At 44.4% G+C, this 17,890-nt stretch overlaps 2 protein-coding genes and 1 long non-coding RNA gene across 5 annotated transcripts; 1 reads left to right on the top strand and 2 right to left on the bottom strand.

The window, feature by feature from the left end:
* Nucleotides 1–1,703: 1,703 nt before the first annotated feature.
* On the top strand, nucleotides 1,704–4,529 carry LOC136010916 (uncharacterized). Its single transcript, XR_010611065.1, has 4 exons — nucleotides 1,704–1,783; nucleotides 2,074–2,266; nucleotides 3,758–3,877; nucleotides 4,253–4,529. It is a non-coding gene; the product is annotated as an uncharacterized LOC136010916 (long non-coding RNA).
* A 2,282-nt stretch (nucleotides 4,530–6,811) lies between these two features.
* RPL22L1 (ribosomal protein L22 like 1) lies at nucleotides 6,812–9,101 on the bottom strand. Of its 2 annotated transcripts, none has more exons than XM_065674590.1 (4): nucleotides 8,997–9,101; nucleotides 8,660–8,752; nucleotides 8,153–8,274; nucleotides 6,812–7,372 (listed from the first exon to the last, which is right to left on the bottom strand). In XM_065674590.1, the coding sequence occupies exons 1-4, from the start codon at nucleotides 9,003–9,005 to the stop codon at nucleotides 7,228–7,230; spliced, it is 369 nt and encodes a 122-aa protein (XP_065530662.1). In that variant the 5' UTR covers nucleotides 9,006–9,101; the 3' UTR covers nucleotides 6,812–7,227. The 2 variants fall into 2 exon arrangements, with proteins under 2 accessions (XP_065530662.1, XP_065530661.1); XM_065674589.1 differs by lacking the exon at nucleotides 8,997–9,101 and adding an exon at nucleotides 8,902–8,949.
* Nucleotides 9,102–9,193: 92 nt separating this feature from the next.
* On the bottom strand, nucleotides 9,194–17,890 carry EIF5A2 (eukaryotic translation initiation factor 5A2). 2 transcript variants are annotated; one of them, XM_065674587.1, is made up of 5 exons: nucleotides 17,771–17,890; nucleotides 17,238–17,430; nucleotides 15,692–15,796; nucleotides 13,991–14,122; nucleotides 9,194–13,329 (listed from the first exon to the last, which is right to left on the bottom strand). In XM_065674587.1, exons 2-5 carry the CDS (start codon nucleotides 17,400–17,402, stop codon nucleotides 13,270–13,272), a joined length of 462 nt encoding a protein of 153 aa, XP_065530659.1. In that variant the 5' UTR covers nucleotides 17,403–17,430; nucleotides 17,771–17,890; the 3' UTR covers nucleotides 9,194–13,269. The 2 variants fall into 2 exon arrangements, with proteins under 2 accessions (XP_065530659.1, XP_065530660.1); XM_065674588.1 differs by having other exon boundaries at nucleotides 17,238–17,427.

Below are 17,890 nucleotides of genomic sequence, written 5' to 3'. Positions count from 1 at the left end.
GCCATCATTCCTATCCCCTGAAAGTCACTTTCCCTAGTAATTACACATATATACACACACATCTATATAAAAAAAATTTATAATATAAAATATTCTATGTGCATATCTAATTATATGTATAATATATACCTGTAAAGTACATATCTATATATTTTATTTATACATTATCTATACATTATGTGTTGTTATAAATAATAGCTATTATATATAATAATTATATAAATATATGTATGGTTTTAATATAGCTGTGCCATTGTCATGTTCACTCCCTGTGCCCAGCCCTGGGCTCTGAACATGCACTTAAGATCCTGTGCAAAAATAAATTAAGAGCTTTTTTCCCCTAAAGAGCCAAGTGGTCTGCAGCAGGGTGGGGGCAGGAAAACCCACCCATTCTGTGCCTGAAATGGGGCACTCAGTCGTACTTTAATGAATGGATGTGCTTTTGCTTATGGAGGAGGTGAGAAGGCTGCAGCCAGAGCCAGGAGTGTTCAGGCAGATAACGCTCCTCCTCCCTGTTCATTCCTCCTTCCCCTGCTGAGCAGCGCCCATATCATCTTCAGACCATGCCTGCTTTATTTGGCTCCATCTTCTGCTGGGTTCACAGATACATTGGTTTTGTGTAACTGCAAGCCTGGCAATAACTGGTGTTTGGAGAAATAATTGAACAAATTTACTGTAGGAAAGGAATCCAGCGAGGGTTATTGAATATACAGATGTCAGCTCTGGCTTGGAAGGTCCCTCCCTAACCATGAGCTGTTGCATTCTGATGGGTACTGCTGATGCTGCCTCCTATTCCTGATCTGCTCTGAAGTGGGGGCACTGAGGTCCAGGACCTTTGGTCAGATCCACTACAACTTTTACCATGTATTAGCTTAAAACTTCAGCCCTTGCCATCACATGATTTCCTGAAACTTTAATTTAAGAAATGAATTAATGTCTAACTCTTCTGCCAACAAGAGTTGGGAAATACCACTCCTTTAAATGCAAGAGTAAGATACAATTCATTATTCAACTTCATGACTTCGAGCCAATACCACAAATTTTAGTGCCCTTCTACATTTCTTCACTGCAGTGCTGATAGCAAAGACCTCTTGGGATGGAGTTGTAACCTGTCAGCCAAGTCAGTGGGGTCTGGCAGTCCTGAAAGCAAACACTGGGGCAATTTAAATTTCACAGCAAAGACAGTGTAATGAGGGGGCTCCTGTGGTTGGCTTTCATTAGTGGTTTTCATTAGTATTTTTCAGCTCCAGTATAGTTTCTCATGGAACATGCTTATATCACAACCGTGTGGAAGATGTGGCAGCACACCAATCACCTCCAGAGGGTTAATGCTCCCTGTGATGCTCTATGGCAGCATCCCTGCTCCTTTGCTCCTGAGGCTGTCCAGAGAAAAGATTTGATCCCTGTTTCCAGCATATTACCATCTGCCCCAAAACCTGCATGAGGAGGAAAACACAGGTCCCTGGACTATGAGGTGGGTGCTGTGCAGCCAGGAGCAATGGCAGGACCCTCCAGCTTTGGGCTTCAGACTAATCACCCCAGTTCAACTGCACCTTGCTGACCACCCCCAGGCTCTGCAAGTTATTTCCACCAGCCCCACAGTACCCTGCTGCAGCTGAGTGCCAGGTGAGGGTATTTACCCCTTGTAGGGGTCTCAGCATCCTAGGCTGGGGCAGGAGGAGTCCCACAATAGCTGCTGGGGAGAAGCTTGGAAGCTTTACAGCTCCCAGCCTGCTGTGTCAGCAAAGCTACCCCTGTTTCAGGGCTGTTATCTTCTAGCAGGGTAAATATTTTCTAAATGAGCTGAAACGGTGAAGACTGGTGAATGCAGCTTTGCTGGGAAATGTTACCGAGTTAGGAAGAGGGATGTTTGAACACCCCTTATCTGTCCTTGCTGAGGAGCAGAGGGGCAGCTGGGGTGGCTCCCACCAGAGCTGGCAGCAGCGCTGCACCCTGAAGCATCTTGCCCTTCTGCATCAAACTAATGCATTTTAGTTATTTGCTTTCGATTCTGCTATTTGTAAACCTTACTGTGCTTATTGTTTTGTGCCATCTTCCTTCTTCCTGACCTAGTGCCAGCAATTAAGAAGATGCTGTTGCTGGCAGCTTTGGTACCTGCAGGTTCGGCTCAAAGCATCCCGTCAGCATGTGGGGAACATTTGCGCAGTGATTAGGCCACTGTGTGAAAAAAGAGCTCATTGACCCATGTTCCCATTTAAAATCTCAACCAAACTCCTAACCTGATGGCAAGAACATTGTAACAAAGGTAAGACTTAAATCATGCTTAGTGCTCGCTGTTGTGGGATGGGATGTTTGAACTGTCTTGCCAAGTTAAACTACCTAGTTAAAAAACAAACAAACAACAAAAAAAGATCTGTTAATAGGCTCTTAAAACATTTCTCTTAATTCCTTGTTTAAATCCAGCATGGATGGACAGCAGTGGAAAATCATTCCCAGCTGGTGGCTCTTTAGAATCATAGAATCATGGAATACTTAGGGTTGGAAAGGACCTCAAGATCATCTAGTTCCAACCCCCTGCCATGGGCAGGGACACCTCACACTAAACCATGCCACCCAAGGCTTCTATTAGCCCCCAAAGCAAAGGGATAGAGGGGCAAAAGCTGCTGCAGGCAGTTTACAGACTTGAAGGGGTCACGAAAATACCTTGCCTTGGAAACATACACACACACACACACCCCTCTCAACTGCCTCCATGAAGGCTTCACAGCATCCTGCCTGGAGGGTGTTTGGGTCATGCTGTAGACCCCTTGAAGGGTGTTTGGGTCACGTTGTAGATGCCTGAAGGCTGTTTGGGCCATTTGGCAGCAGCTTGGCCCTGGCTGCTCCTCCCACCTATGGTTTGTGCTCTGCAGCAGCATGTCTCTCAAGCAGCAGCTTTAGCATGAGTTAGGGCTCAGATAGCAGCCGAGGTGCCAAAGCAAGCCTGGAAGTGGTTTTATGGCAGCATCCTGCCAAGAATGTACGCGCCACAGGAATTAGGTATTCGTGTGTCGGTGGGACAGCTGGGCAGCAATCCGGAGGCTAGCAGCAGGAGATGCCTGCTGGATTTAGATGCTGGAATAGGATGTTGCTTACAGAAATCCCTGCCGAGCCCTGCAGCTCTGTGCTTCCCGCAAGGGTGGGTGACCACACTGTGCAGCCCTGGCTCACATGAGCTCTCCCTGGAGGACCTGCCGTCGCAGGCAGTAACATGCTGATGGCTGAAGTGTTTCCCAGCCAGCCTTGTCTGGGCGTCCACATCTGCTCCAGCTTGTCTTGATGCCACCTTCTTCTACCTCAGGGTCTTTCCATGTGTCCCCAGAAGCTTTCTTGGTGCCTCTGACTTTTTGTTTCTCCTTCTCCCAGCTTTGGCAACACTGTGTTGAGTTACGGCTTCTGTGCCTATGAATCTAACTGCTCAGAGTGGTCCTTGTGACAGGCATCAGTCTTTACCTGCTAATGGCAATCACAGCCCTTGCTCGTGGGACTGGGATCAGGACAAGACACTTCATCTGACATAGCTATTAAAGTTCATGGGACAAAGACTTTACTTTCAATATTGCGAGGATATTCAATATCATGAGGCCTTTTAGATCTGCACATTTCTGATCTCAGGGTTTTCTTTTTATCTTTAAAAAGAAACAATTGTTATGTATTTTTGTCTTTATTTGGTGTAATCAGATCACTCCCACCACTGAAGCTCACTTCCTGCTGTTGGGTACATTGAAGCCATTATTGAGTATTTATTTTTCCACAGGCCTCTTTGTCTCTAATTACTTTGCGCTGATGTTATGCGAATACATTGAGTCTGTGCCTCCTTCAATATCCGCCACATGCTGGGTCTGTTGTAGACATAGTACCCCGAAACATTTTTCAGGTATTTCTGCTATTATTTACCTCTTTATTTCTGATCCTACTGCTTTTGGGTACATGTTAAAGCTGTTTTTCAATGGGTTTATAGGTCAGAAGGGCAGAAGGACAGAAAGCATATGGGTATGCAAGGACATTTAGAAGTACCTTTTATTAGTGATGGTTATGACTGGTGACATCCTGCAGGTTTTGTTGCTCTTCCTTTACTGGAAATCAGTGATAGTTTTGCTGCAGTAAGGGTGATGGAGACTGATGGTGCAGAAAAAGAACATCTCTGTATGCTCATAATAAGCAGCGTATGTGGTGGTGCTGCTGCTCTGGCAACAGCCGTGTAGCAATTCTGCTTAGAAATTTGTTTCCTTTTTTTTTTTTTATTTGCCAGACATTGAAATTTTCCGTGTGTGGGAGGTCTCTCATAAACTTATTTTGTTTGGAGGAGAGCAGCGAAAGCATTTTACATGAAATGGAGAAACATTAAATGAAAAATTGAAGGGGTGAGAATATAGACATATTTTTAATATATTTTAACATTTTTTTTTTAAAATTGCTATATTAAAGCCATGTAAAAGTTACAGTGACACTGTTCTCCTGAGCCCTGAACTCGCAGGTGCTGGCCTTGGCCCATCTGCTGTGCTACTGGTGCAACTGGTGCTTTGCAATGATTATTCCTCTGCAAATTGAAGTGCTGGCTTGGTGGGCCAGGGCTCCCAGCTGGGTGGAGGTGCAGCAGAGAGGTGTTCCATAACTCACTCCTTCCTGCTGTATTTTGTGCTTATCCCTTTGGAAATCCTAAAGCACCCAGAGCATGTTACTATGGAGCCCTGGGGACCGAACTCTGCAGCAGCCCTGGTTCCCTGCGAAGCCTTCACACTGTGGGTGCATTGTATTTCCCAGCAGCTTCATTGCCTGGCTGACACAGGAGCGTGTCTCTGCAGCTACGAGGACAGCCCAGCCCTCCGAGCAGGGCTTTTCTGGGCTCTTGTCCAGCACTAAATATGGAAAATTCTGACTGTCAATCCTGTCCGTTTTCAAGCTGTTCAGGATCTTTTAACTTTCTAAACAAAGATGAACAAAACTGGTTATTTTATAGCAGATTCTAGTTGGGAAAAAACCCAATTGGTGTTCCAGGTCCCCCAGTGAAGGTACCCGGCAGCTCCCTGCACCCCAGAGCTGCTATCTCAATGATTTAGACCCCGCCAAAGATCAGAGAAATGCTGACCTCTGACTTTAAAGAAGAGCTCGCTTCAATTCTGATCTGGATAGTTTGTATTAATTACTTTATGTGAACAATTACAAGGTCTGTTTCCTGCCTGCCACCTGCATTACATCTGCCCCCTTCAGCTGTGAAGTACATGAAGTTATGAAAGAATCACTGTATTTTCCAGAGTCTGTCTGATTTCCCATGACTCAATATCCCTAACTGCACGAGAGAGCTCTAACAGCCTGCACGCTCAGAAGCATAGAGCCATATAGGGCTCAGGATACAGCTAGCACAGCTTGGGCAACACAGCGATAAAACGAAGATGCTCGACTGCTATCTGAAGAGGCAGGAAGGAAAAGGTTTCTAAATTTATGAAAACACTCTGGATCCACACTTACAAGAAACTCAGAATTTGGTTTTTCAAGTTTTCCATGTTGTCAAGCATCAAAAAAGGAATTCCTAGACTCCATCGTCATTGCAGTGAAGCTCAGTGAGTAATACAACACGCATGACTGCCTTGGCAGTTTTCCTCCAAACCCAGCTATGAAATGAGTAGCTTTGCTTGAAATCCCAGGCCTTGTTTTCCTATCTTTTGACTATAGACAATCTGTATCTGCTGGGCCACACAACTACATGGGTAGATGCCAGCCTGCTTTAGGAGGAAGAACAACTAGGCAGCATGATCCCATTAGCTCTGATTTTGTTTGTGCTGGTTCCATTTAATCAGAGCAGCTTTGTTGTGTCAGTCTAGCATGCAGGATATATTGTCACATAAAAGCTCAACTATGGAAAAAAAAAGGTGGGGATGGCTTCTGAAATACAACTGTTAGTCATACCCTTTGCTTAACTTAGTGCAGCAAAACCAGACCAGATAGTTTTCAACTATTTGTAGCTTTACTGTGGAAAACAATGCTGCCTGCTCGATACAGGCATTATATAACTATATAGTTATATATATTATAAATACTGTATTACATAACTACTTTCTAAAAGCATTAGCAATCTTCTGTTCTGGAAGAACAGGAAGAACATAACCAACTTTATTTTTTGCTTTGAAACTGATTGATTTTTCTCAAATAGGGACTTTCACGGCAGTGCTCTGGCGTTATCCAGTGCTCCAGATCACAGGCAGGACTTCAGGTGTTTTATTTCCACTGAAGCATACAAAGCTCAACACATAGGACCTTGGAAATAATCCGTAGCCTTGCAGCCAGTTAGACTCACTGCTTTTAGCTAGCTCTGAAACAGCAAAATGACACACATCAACATGGCAAAGATTACACAAGTCGCTACTGCCTCCTCTCCTCTCCCTGGGCCACCCTTCAGAAACAAACATTGATAGATAGAAAACCCTAAGGCTGCTGGTAACATTCATCTCCCCTTCTGTAGTTTTTAGATTTAGGTACCCCAAGTGGGTGTCATGCGACTGTCAATGCATTGCTTTGTGCTTTGTAACTCTCTAAATAGACTGTCTCAGAGGTTTGAAAGCAAAAACAATGCTGAAATAATTACTAAAAAAATCACCAGGAAATGAAACAATTTAGTTGGCACAATTCAGCCTAAACTAGCAGATTTGTTCAAGCTCCAAGTTCAGTATCAGAGCCTACATGGATCCTCACTTTATGATATTAAGTAAATAAACCATTACTAACACCAGACTTCAACACTGTGCTACAACCAATTCAAGATTTTAATAAATCACACAGAATAAAAAAATCACTATAGAAATTCATAACCCTGTTTTTAAACAAATAGAAGTAAACTTTTATTAAATATTGTATCATTAGCTCCACATATATTAGCAGAACGAGCTGGTACTTCCAGTCACAAGAAGCTCTAGTTGTTATTTTTACCAAAATGGTTAAACACTGATGTCACTGTCCTACATTCATTCTGGCTGAAGGGCTCAGTCCTTTTCTACTTGGACTCTTGATGCCACACTGAGTAGCTCTGTTTTCTAGCAGTGGCAGGAAAACTGCAAATCAAAAGATTCTCCATGCTGGTTTTAAATTAGAACTTAGAAAAAAGGCTAGAAAACTATAACCATGCTCTGTCAAACAGGGTACAAAGTCTTTATTCATCAATAAGTTAAATATTCTTATAAATAGATGTTCCTGTCTTTTGTACACTGCATGTAGTACAAAGCTAAGCTTCAGTTATTCCTCAGACTCCGATCCTTCTTCATCTTGGCTGATTTGGAAGTAGCGTAGTTCGTAAGTCTCCTTGTCAGATGCAACAACACGAAGCCAGTCGCGCAGGTTGTTCTTCTTGAGGTACTTCTTGGTGAGGTATTTTAGGTACCTTAAAAACAGTAATTATATGTTACAACTGTCTTGTTTAACAACCCTTACTGCTGTCTGCACTCCACCCAAGACATGGGTCTAGGAGGGGACCAACACACTGATTATATCCATTCATTAAAAATCACCATATATAACAGCGTACTTTCATTCCTGGTACCTATGAATTTGTTATTTTATGCTTTCTGACTACACAGCACAATGCCAGTAACTCAAAAGCACTGAAAAGTGGTTCTAAACCTTGGTGTTACAGGACAGATACTTGTGTATCTGTACCAACAAATGAAGGGGTGCTGCAGGGAAGGAATGGCTCATTAAGAAGGAACCTCTCATCAGCACACACATTCATTGTACACCCTAACACACTGAGCAGTTTAATGCTTCATTTGACTCAACAGGCTCTTTTGCAACAGCATCTACTGCATACACATACATTTTACTACAACCAAGCAAGTAATGAAACAGCCACCCATTATATGAATTCAGCATGGCATTTAAAAGCCTATCTTTCTTTGATACACTTCTAACAACCTATAGAAAGCATCTCTGTATTACTATGCTTATATTAGAGTATTAATTTGCACTCAAGCCCCGAGTTTTAAAAAGCAGGGTTTTTTTAATATCTAATGCTAGACATCTGTTTGAATTACATCTTCCACAAACATTTACAAGCACTGTGAAGGTCAGAGCCAACACCTCCTCTGTACGTATCCGAAGCACATCATGTTCAACATACCACTGTCCAAAATCACAACCACAACAAAAGGGAACATATGCCAACCTTTTAGAAAACTGCTTCTCTGATGTCACCGTGATCTTGTTCTTCAGGCGTTCAATATGAACAGTGTTGCCCAAGTTTCCAGTTTTCCCATTGACCTTAACCTTCTCCTTTAGGAACTGTTCCTGTTTCAACATTAAAGGAATAGAACACTAGGGAATGGCACCCTAGGTGTGAACTAGGGAAGGGACCCTAGCCATACAGCAATATTAAAAATCACCATTTACTGATGTCACAATACAAGTATTTACAATGCAGTAATGTTCTACAGAGTGCAGTTAAAGAAGTCACCCCCGTGCTAAAACAGTATTTAATTTCAAACAGTTCTGTTCACGGACAGGTATAAGCCATCTTAACTCTAAATACAACTAAGCTTTCAAAAGTGCCCATACTTTAAAGGACAGCTGTTGATTTCACTAACTTAGAATGTAACTTTTGAGCTGGGATACAGCTAGCGTACTAAGGTTTTATTATATTGCGCACCAAGAGTATGAGCAAACCACAACTTACAAAATTTCCCGAATCGAAGATTCCATCTTCCACAGGATGGGTCAAGTCAAGGTAAAACTTCCAGACGGACTTTTTTGATTTTCTGTCCTTTTGCTAAAACACCGTAAGAACACCCATCATTATCCGCAACACCCACACCGGCAGCTTCTATCAGCGCGGGACACGGCAGAGGGCCTTCGCCTAGAGAGCTGGGCTAGCCGCAGCCGACTCGCCCGGCCCGGGGCCCGCCGGCCACCACTCACCCCAGGTCCACTCGCCACCGGCGGCGAGGTCATCAAACCTCCCGGCCCGGCCCGGCCCAGCCGCCCCCGCCGCCGTTGTTCAGGCCCTCACTCACCGGCGCCATGCTCCCGCAGAAAGGAAGGAGCGCCCCCCTCGCCTCGCCTTTATAGACCTCGAGGTGACGTCATCACGCAGGCAAGCGCGGCAGAGCGCCTGCGCTGCCAGAGGCAGCTGGGAGCGGGAGCCCGCCCTCGGCAGCCATGTTGTCCCCGCGGCGGGGCGGCGGTACGGAAGGAAGGAGGCAGCCGTGTGTTTGAGTTCTGAGTTTTATTTCTGTAGGACAGGAACGCAAGCGGTTCTCTTGCTCTCGTAACAACCCGCCGGCCGCGCCGCTCTCCTCCCGGCGCGGGGGCTGACAGCAGTGTTCTCCCTGCAGCCAGGTCAGCGCAGGAGCCTGCAGATGCACTCAGCCTTGAAGCAACCCAGATCCCCACAGCACTGACATCTTTATTGTTTCTGGAGCAAAACAATGAACATACATGTTCCCCCTGATCATTGGCATGGTGTTGAACACAATACAGCTTCCAAAACAGACACACATTTGAACCACCAGGGCTGCTGCTCCCGGCTCACACCAGTTAACAGGGTTTGGTTTTCACCATCATCAGGAAAAGCAGTCATCACCATCATTCCTCTTTCCCCAGAGTTCCGAAAGCCACACCAAACAATAACGCTTAGATATACAGCACAGGACAGCAGGGGTTTTCTGCGATACAGCAATACACGGCAAACATTCAGGTTTCAACTCACAAACCAAGTTACTCTCAGATGCCGAATACTGCAGGGCCAGACTGTAGGTGCTGGAGAGGCCTCTGCCCACCTTGGCATACCGCACCAGACTGCAGAGCGCTCCACCATGCTCCCACTACAACACCTCCAGGATCTACGCCTTCGTTAACATTCTCTGTGTATAAGCGAGATACTTGAAATATCCTTAACAAGGTCCTTTTCTCCTGAAGCTCAGTTCTACTGTAACAAACTACATTCTAATTACTCAACCAAAAAAAAGTGGGATTTATTGAATTTTGAATTCCGTGAGACTGACCTGCAGTAACCATAAGAGTCTGAACTGTCAACAAGTTTGACTTCTTTACAGATTATGTGAAATCACCTGTATTTTGAAACTACAGACCGTGCACCATTTCTGGATACACTGTGGATTAGAAAAACCTGCAAGAGGCTTGAAAGCAGTTACGTCAAAACAAAATTCAGCTAACTTCTTAAAAAAAAAAAAACAGCCCTGAGAACATGGCTCAACTAGCAAGAGCCTAGTTGAAAAACCACCATTATAAGCAAAAATTAGACCGATCTATTGAAATCTTAATGTATTATTTGCCAACACTCGAGGCAGGAAACACTGCAGTCTTCCCAATTCTGTAAATTAGTAGGAGAAACTCAGTGAATTGGAGCCATTACAAAAATGCATTATTTGGAGCGGGAATAGTTTTCTTTACCTCCTAGGTTTCACAGTCTTTACTCTAAGCAATTGCCATCAGCTTTTAGAAGATTATAGTTTTCAGTTTTGACACAATGTAAGTGTTAAGACGGTGCTACAGAACAAGTACATCAGTAAGATTTGTTTTAAAGTAAAGCTATGAAAGGAGAACTTCCCTAAGCATTTGGTTAGGGATCTTAAAAATACGCATCTATATGAACTACTGATCACAAAGTTTGTTGCAAACAATTCTGACAGTAAACTGAAACATCTTACTCTGGAAAAAAATGCCTCAAATACAAGTTCTAATTTAGAAGCAACTTTTAACCTTACTGAAACTTTGAGATTATGCTTAACTCATGCTTATGTATTATTAACTATGGGAAACTTCATGCATGACAAGCAAATGCTCTGCACTTCCATAGTGTTCGAAGTGCTTCACAAAAGACAACTAAGTATATAAGAACAAACCTATAATGAAGTACTTAATCATTTAAATCTTGCAGAACTGAAGGTTGCAATAGAAGGACATCTGTAAGTCCCAAGGAAGGCTCTTCCAGCAAGCTGGAGGTCATAAAACCTTTATCTTTAGATTGCTGTTGTACCTGTAAACTCCAGTGAGACCAGAACCCCACTTGTAGGAACAGGACAAAATCCAGCCTTTGTCCTGGAGAGCTCGCAGGTTAAGTAAATGCTCAAACTGTGGGCCAGTGGCATCAAATACCTGTCTTCCAACAACATTTTAGAGGACAGACAGGCACCTGAAAGTAAACTAAAGCACTACCAGAACAGGGACAAATCAGAGTCTTGCAGTTTTCAAGTATATTGTAAGTATTTGTAATACAGTGATAGCATTAGAACTTGCATTAGTTTGCCATAGCAACCTATGACTTCCCACACAGCTCACCTTGCTGTCAATACCATCATCAATGGTTTCACCATCACCTCCAAAGCCCACAAAGCCTGTCTTTCAGGTACCTTTTCAATGGAGAAACAAAAGAGCACAGTGCAGACTAGCTTGAACTATTAAGCATGCATGTCAAAACTATTCTGAATGCATCTCAATATCTTGCGTCGACAGGTGTTTTTTTAAGCAGTTTTGCCATTTCAATCCAGGCGTTTTTAGAGTTTGCCTGCAATGTGCATTGTGCTAGGCAAGAGCACGTGGTAGTCTCTTATTTCTGTCAGGTGTCCCAGGTAACTGTGCTTTATTACCAGAGTATATTTATTGCTGTTCTTTACCTTCACTGGTACTGCTCTCCCTGTCACAAGAAGCCTGTAGAAAACACATGTTTTTGCCATCTACATCAGGCCCCCAGGATTTGCTAAACCCTGCCATAGTATGTACAAGGGCAGTTCAGGACAGTCGCCATGAGCCCTCTGGGGATTAAAGAGCATACGCTATTAAGCTGAAAACATTTTAAACAGTTCACGGCAGTATGACCTCTGACTCTCATGGCCCACTGTGAACGGAGCATGTATCCAGGGCAGAATGCTACATGCTTAAAAGTTATCCTTGGTCAGCCAACAGCCACTGAAGCTTAAGGCAAGCTCATGAAGTAATTTTATCAACTGTGAAGAGAGGTCTGAACCACAGACTAAGAGAGTTTCCCACTCATGAAGAGTCACCAAGTTTTAGAATTCAAGTTGAACGCCTTAAACAGGAACAGGCTAGTTATCCTTCCATTAACTATTGCTATGAAGCCTTGTGTTTGCCCATTAAGCTACTAACTAGAGGCATGCATGCGTGTTTCAATGACTCATAACGCCCCTGGATGGGAGCTAGCTTTCATAACTATGTAGCAATTTATTTACTTTTATAGTTAAGCCATGGTTGTTCAGTATTGTGTGCCAAGTCTATATTTTGAAAATACAATAGTTTTATTTTTTAAAAAGAATCACATGCATTTAGTTTAGGCTCAATGCTACAGTTTGTCCCACTTCTTGAGAAAACCCGTGGTCCCTGTGCTACAAAAATATGGTCTACACCTGAAGATTAAAATCTAAAGCTGGAAGCACTGCAACAGATTTTCGTGGAGTTTGTCACCCTTTTATAGTTTAAGATAAATAAAATAAAGGAAAGCAATTGAACTATTTTATTTTTTCAAGTCTGACAAAGGCCTCGAGTGAAAGTCTATAGCTTTAACATCCATTCTCACCTTTGTGTCCCCTTGACCTATCTATGTCTCATCTACCCAATATTCCAACTGCCTGCCTAAACCACAGGTAGGCTTTTGACACCATTTTATCATCAAAATAAGCCAACAAGTTGGCAAAGAAGAAAACAGAGGTAATACAGTTAAGTTGCACATGGCCACTGGGGCTTGGTCAAGCCAGCTGGCGTTTTTGATCACTTGAGTTTCTTGGCCTAAAAGTTGTGATTGGCACCTACAGTTCTGCAAGAGTTCCAATCCACAAAATACTTAAGCATAAAAAAAAAAAAAAGCTACTTTTATTGTTTTATTGTCAGTTCTACCTAAACATGTCAAGAAAAATACTATTTGTGCTCTAGGTCACTTTATAATCCTAGATACCTACCAGCTTATCTAAAAGCCCCTGAATACTGTATTTTGTCTGTTCATACAGACAAACACTGTTTTGCTCAAGCAAATAAAAATATATTCAATAGTAACACCTGATTGGTTTCTCAGATCCATAGCTGAAACCCACAGGAATGTTAAAATAGTTACAATTAAGGAATTAAAATCTCAGTGATTTTGAAAACTGCCAGTTAGCCTGCAACACTAATCCAGAATCCAGCACTGCTTTTTAACAATTCGAAAAAGAAATGAGGTTGCTTGTGAAGGCCAGAGCTTTGGTGACAATAGGAACCAAATTTATAGATCTGCGGTTTGTCCAGACCTGAGCAGCTGCCCGAGCCTGGTGATCCTCTTTATTTGCAAGGCTTTATGGCTACAGCACATTCTTCATTCATTGCACTTATGACGGATATCTGGAAGAAAAGACAAGGTAAGTAAGTAAGCTCCAACCTGCGCCAGAGGAAGTTACAGATTTTCGTATTTTAACATCTGTCCCATCTCTCAAGAAAAACAGAAGCTGAAGCTGGTAAAAATTCAGCCATTAGAAAGATTTCCACAGTATCTGCCCTTCCTACCAATTTGCTCTTCTACTGCCTTCCCTTTGCCATGTTACCTTGGCCAGCAGCTTGAGGTTCATACCACAGAGGAAGAGAAACAAGCTCCTGCAACAGAGCCTAGATAGTGTCTAGTGTGGTCCAGCACAGACTACAGTCTGCAGAGCTACTTGCAGACAGGTCTGCTTACATAGCAAATTAGACTACCCAGACTATGTCACAAAACTCTACACCTGTTGGCAATTAAGAAAGCCTGGAGGCTCCAATCCTCACTGTGTGGTCAGGACTGTTAGGATTTATCTAGATATTTCGGAGCTACACCTATCATCTTACTGACAACTGGGCCAGGCTTCAGTGCCATACTGAGTGCACCAGTACAAAAAAAGTCCTTCTGCATCTCAAAGGACCAATTCCCCTGCTTCTCTACCCACCCTTCACAGAGATACAAATGGTCAATATCAGAGTATGACTTCTCAAGTGGAATTAACCATAACTCATCCTGTCTGCCATCTATACTTGCCTGCACATCTTCATTGGCATTGAATTTTCCTTCTATTTCTTTGCCAAGATCCCCTTCTGGCAACTTCAGATCTTCACGAACTTCACCACTTTCTGTCAGCAGGGAGAGATACCCATCCTGAATACCTATCAGCTGTGAAGAGAATTTCACTTTTAGTAAGTTTAACATCAGTAGCCACCAGTAGACAGTAGCTGAAGATAAGCAGAAGACAGTCAACTCCATTAATTCTTTAGTATTGTGTTTGTAACAGTTAAGGACCTAATTTAAGTAAATGTTTAACAACAATTGAGAGAGCTGATCTAGAGCAACTGTAGCAAAAGCCAGTCTGCTATCAAAAACCACCAGAACCCTGCTGGTTACTTCTTAGTACATAGGGCACTGCAAAACCCATCCTTGTGATTTAAAAAAGGTCCTGCTTCCAGGTCACGAGTTCAGCTTTTTACATCTATGAATTAGAAATAGTAACTGAAATGCTGTTCACTGAACAGTAGTGCTTTTACAAAGCACACAAAGTACACAATAGTTGAACTGTACACTTCTATACCTCCATTTGTACAATAGGATACCATCATTTACATTAAAGGCTAATGAATAAATTGGGGAACATCCACCAAGCTCTGGGCCACTTTTACAGTGCTGTTTCCAGCCTAACTGAAAGGCTGGGCTAAGGGAAGCAGCTATTTCGACAGAGCAGGTTAGGGAACTTGGAAGACATAACTGTCAACCCAAAAGTCAACCCTGACAAGTCTGATAAATGCAAGAATTTCAGAAGCAGTGAGGCCTCAAGAACAAGATCACCAACATTAAGAATCTCCTGGAAGGTCTGAACTCCAGCACAAGGTTAGTCACACTTTATTCAAACAGCATTAGCTCCGAGTTGCTAACACAGCGATCTTTGGCTTTGTCAAGGAACTGCAGCATCCCAGCTGATGCTGATGTACCAGTACCTGGCCAGAACTAGTCCCAAGACAATGGGAAGAGAGAGGATACCTTATAACTGAGAACCCGAACCATGCTGCTTTTAAGAGCAAACTGCCTGTATCACAGAATGCATTACAGAAGTCTGCCAAGTTCCCTGCATACATGTATTTCAGTACAGAGCTGGGAGCACCAAAATTACTTAGGAGCAACTAAAGCCAGCTTCCACACAAGGAGTGGGAAGCACTGTAGCAAGTTAGAACTGGCATCAGATGCAATTTAAACTGTCTTGTTATTTCATCTACTATGTTTAAGGGCAGAATTATAAATGAATCTAAGCATATAAATATAAATATATGCTTAGATTCAAATTTACTTGAAGCAAGATCCTGATTATCCTTTAATATTAACTTGTAGCAGGGATAAACTCTAAATTCTAAAGGATGCCAGTACCACAAAGAATAAGTAAGTGACCTTACAACATGAACTAGAAAAAAAAAAAAAATCACAGTTCTGAATTGTCTATTACCTGTCATTTCTAAAGAATGCTACTGTAACATGGGGTTAGTACAGTAAGGAGCTCTCCATCAGTAAGCCTGAGAGTTTTAAGAATTCAGTTGATGCTGGGTTCAGCAATGTCACACCCATACAGGCAAGTTCCCTTAATTCTGACAACAGTACTTAATTAATTGAGGCAGGTTTTGGGATGAAGAAAGTTTCTGTGTGGTATTAGGAGTATAAAGCCTCTTAATGTGTGGGAGGACGTAGTGACTGTTAACTCACCTGGTAATCATTCCTCTTGATATTTGGAACATCCATGTTATGAGTTGATGGGCAAATATCTTCATATTTTTTACCAGTGAAGATATCAATGCCAACCAAGTGGACCTACAAGGGAATAAAATTACCATCAGTTACTGCTGGTCCTAGAGAATGCCTAGAGGATGCCACTGCAGTCAGTATTGCTGTTTTTTTAAGAGATCGTGTGTTATACCAGCTTCTGCCTAGAGCCTTTACTTGTGGTATGAAAGCAGCCCAAGCACCAAGAGAGGGTTTTTCACGCCTTTTCACAGCATACTATAGGAACACTACATGAGAATGAAGATCAGCCACTGTTACCTTCCATAGCTGTCTGTAGTGTTACAGCAGCAAGCCAGAGCTCAGAGTATGCAGTGTTTAAGAAAACTCGGAACTTCCAGTTCTGAGAAACACAACAGTGTTGGCGACAACATGAAGGTTAAGGGGAAAAGAAGAGGTGGTCATGCACAGAGATTAAAACAGCTCCCACCTGCCTTGGTACTAGCAGTAGCTGCTCCCTACAGCTAGTGCTTGGATTACAAGCTCATAGCCTTCCTCAAGCCCTTTCACAACCACTTCACTTCTTAAGAAAACTGGATCTAAAATAAGCCATAAAAAAAGCAAGAGGTGGGAGAAAGGAAAATACTGGCAAGGGCTTGGTATACTCTAGCTTTGATAAATCCTAAATATTTTGCCCATCTACATGTATCATACAAGGTCCAGAAACTTATAAACACCACTAATCAGTGTTTGTAGCACATCTGTCTCTAAACTTTACTATACCCATCATAAAGTGTTGCTGAATTACTGGAGAGAGAGTCTAGCCTTGGTCTGAGCTCCGGACAGGTGCATAAGGCAACTGCTTAGGCAGGACTGCAGCCCCAGCCAGAACGTCCCTTCTGAGACACAGGAGGGGCAAGATACTCCTCACTCAGTGCCGAAAAAAGCAAAGCAACAGCAAGGCAAGCCAGCAAAGTAGGGCTAGAGCAGGCCCACAGAGGCAATGAGCGTTTGCCGAGCTCCTCTGGATTATGTAACAGAAACACGGCTCCTCAAGTAAGCGCTTGCATTGAGTGCAAGCGCTTAAGTTGAGCGCTACAATAGTGAAAGTCTGCTAGCCCAGGCAGACAGAAAGTGCTTTGGTGGGTAGCGACAGCACAACCCAACCACACCCTAGTGATTTCATCAGCCCCCCTTCCAGAACTTACTCTACCCCCACTACAAACCAGGTTTTATCACTATCAGCCTTAAAGCTTTTTAACAAGTTGGGAGAAAAAAAAACTCACCCCCTATCCTCGACCCTTCACACTTTACATTAACTGACATCCTTGAACCAGCTCTGGAGTGCAGACACACACAACACACAGCTGCGAGAAAGGCAAAGGCAGGATACAGAACGCTGCCAAATGAAACGCTACACCCTCCCCACTAGGTTAGCCATGCAATGAGAGCGCGATGCCGCTGCGAGGGCTGGGAGCCGCAGGGCTGTGAAACAGACTGAGGCGTGCCGAGCCTGCCCGAGGCCGCTCACCTTGGCGTGGCCGTGCTTGCCCGTCTTCGAAGTGGACATCTCCACGATCTTACAGGGGCGGCCCTTGAGCACCACAAAGCCGTTCTTCCGCAGCGCCGAGCACTGCATGGGGTACGTGAAGGAGGCGCCGGCATCGCCCGTGGTGAAGTCGAGCTCGTCGGCCATGGCGGCGGGGGGCTGGAGGCAGGGGCTGCTAAAGAGAGAGAACGCGTCGGCTCGGGGCCCGGGCCGCGGGGAAGACGGACCCCAACCACCTCCTCCGGGGAAAGGCAGCGCGATGGCGGCGCCCCGGGGCGGGATGGGCCCGCCTCGCTCTGACACACGTGCCCGCGGGCGGGGAGCCGCCGCACACCACGCCGCATGCCGGAGCCCCTTGCGATCCCCCCCCCCCGCCTTCCCCGCCCCGGTAGCGGCGGCGCCCGCCCCCAGGCTCGCCTCACCCCTTCTTCCCCGTCGCCTAGGCGCCGCGGCCCAGCCGCCACCAGCGCGCAGCCCCGGGGGCTGGCCCCCCGGGGGCGCACGGCCCTTCTTACCTCGCGAGGCCGTTCGGGGGTGCGGTGGGGCCGGGGCCGGGCGGGGCGGGGGCACGGCGCCGCGCACACGCGCCCGACCACTGCGGCGGGCGGCGGGAAGAGGCGGCGAGGAGCGCACGC

This window comes from Lathamus discolor, chromosome 3 (assembly GCF_037157495.1).
Source record: "Lathamus discolor isolate bLatDis1 chromosome 3, bLatDis1.hap1, whole genome shotgun sequence".
NCBI classification, from domain to species: Eukaryota; Metazoa; Chordata; class Aves; order Psittaciformes; family Psittacidae; genus Lathamus; species Lathamus discolor.
The sequence above is the reverse complement of the archived record's forward strand: the minus strand, read 5'-3'. Positions and strand labels throughout refer to the sequence as shown.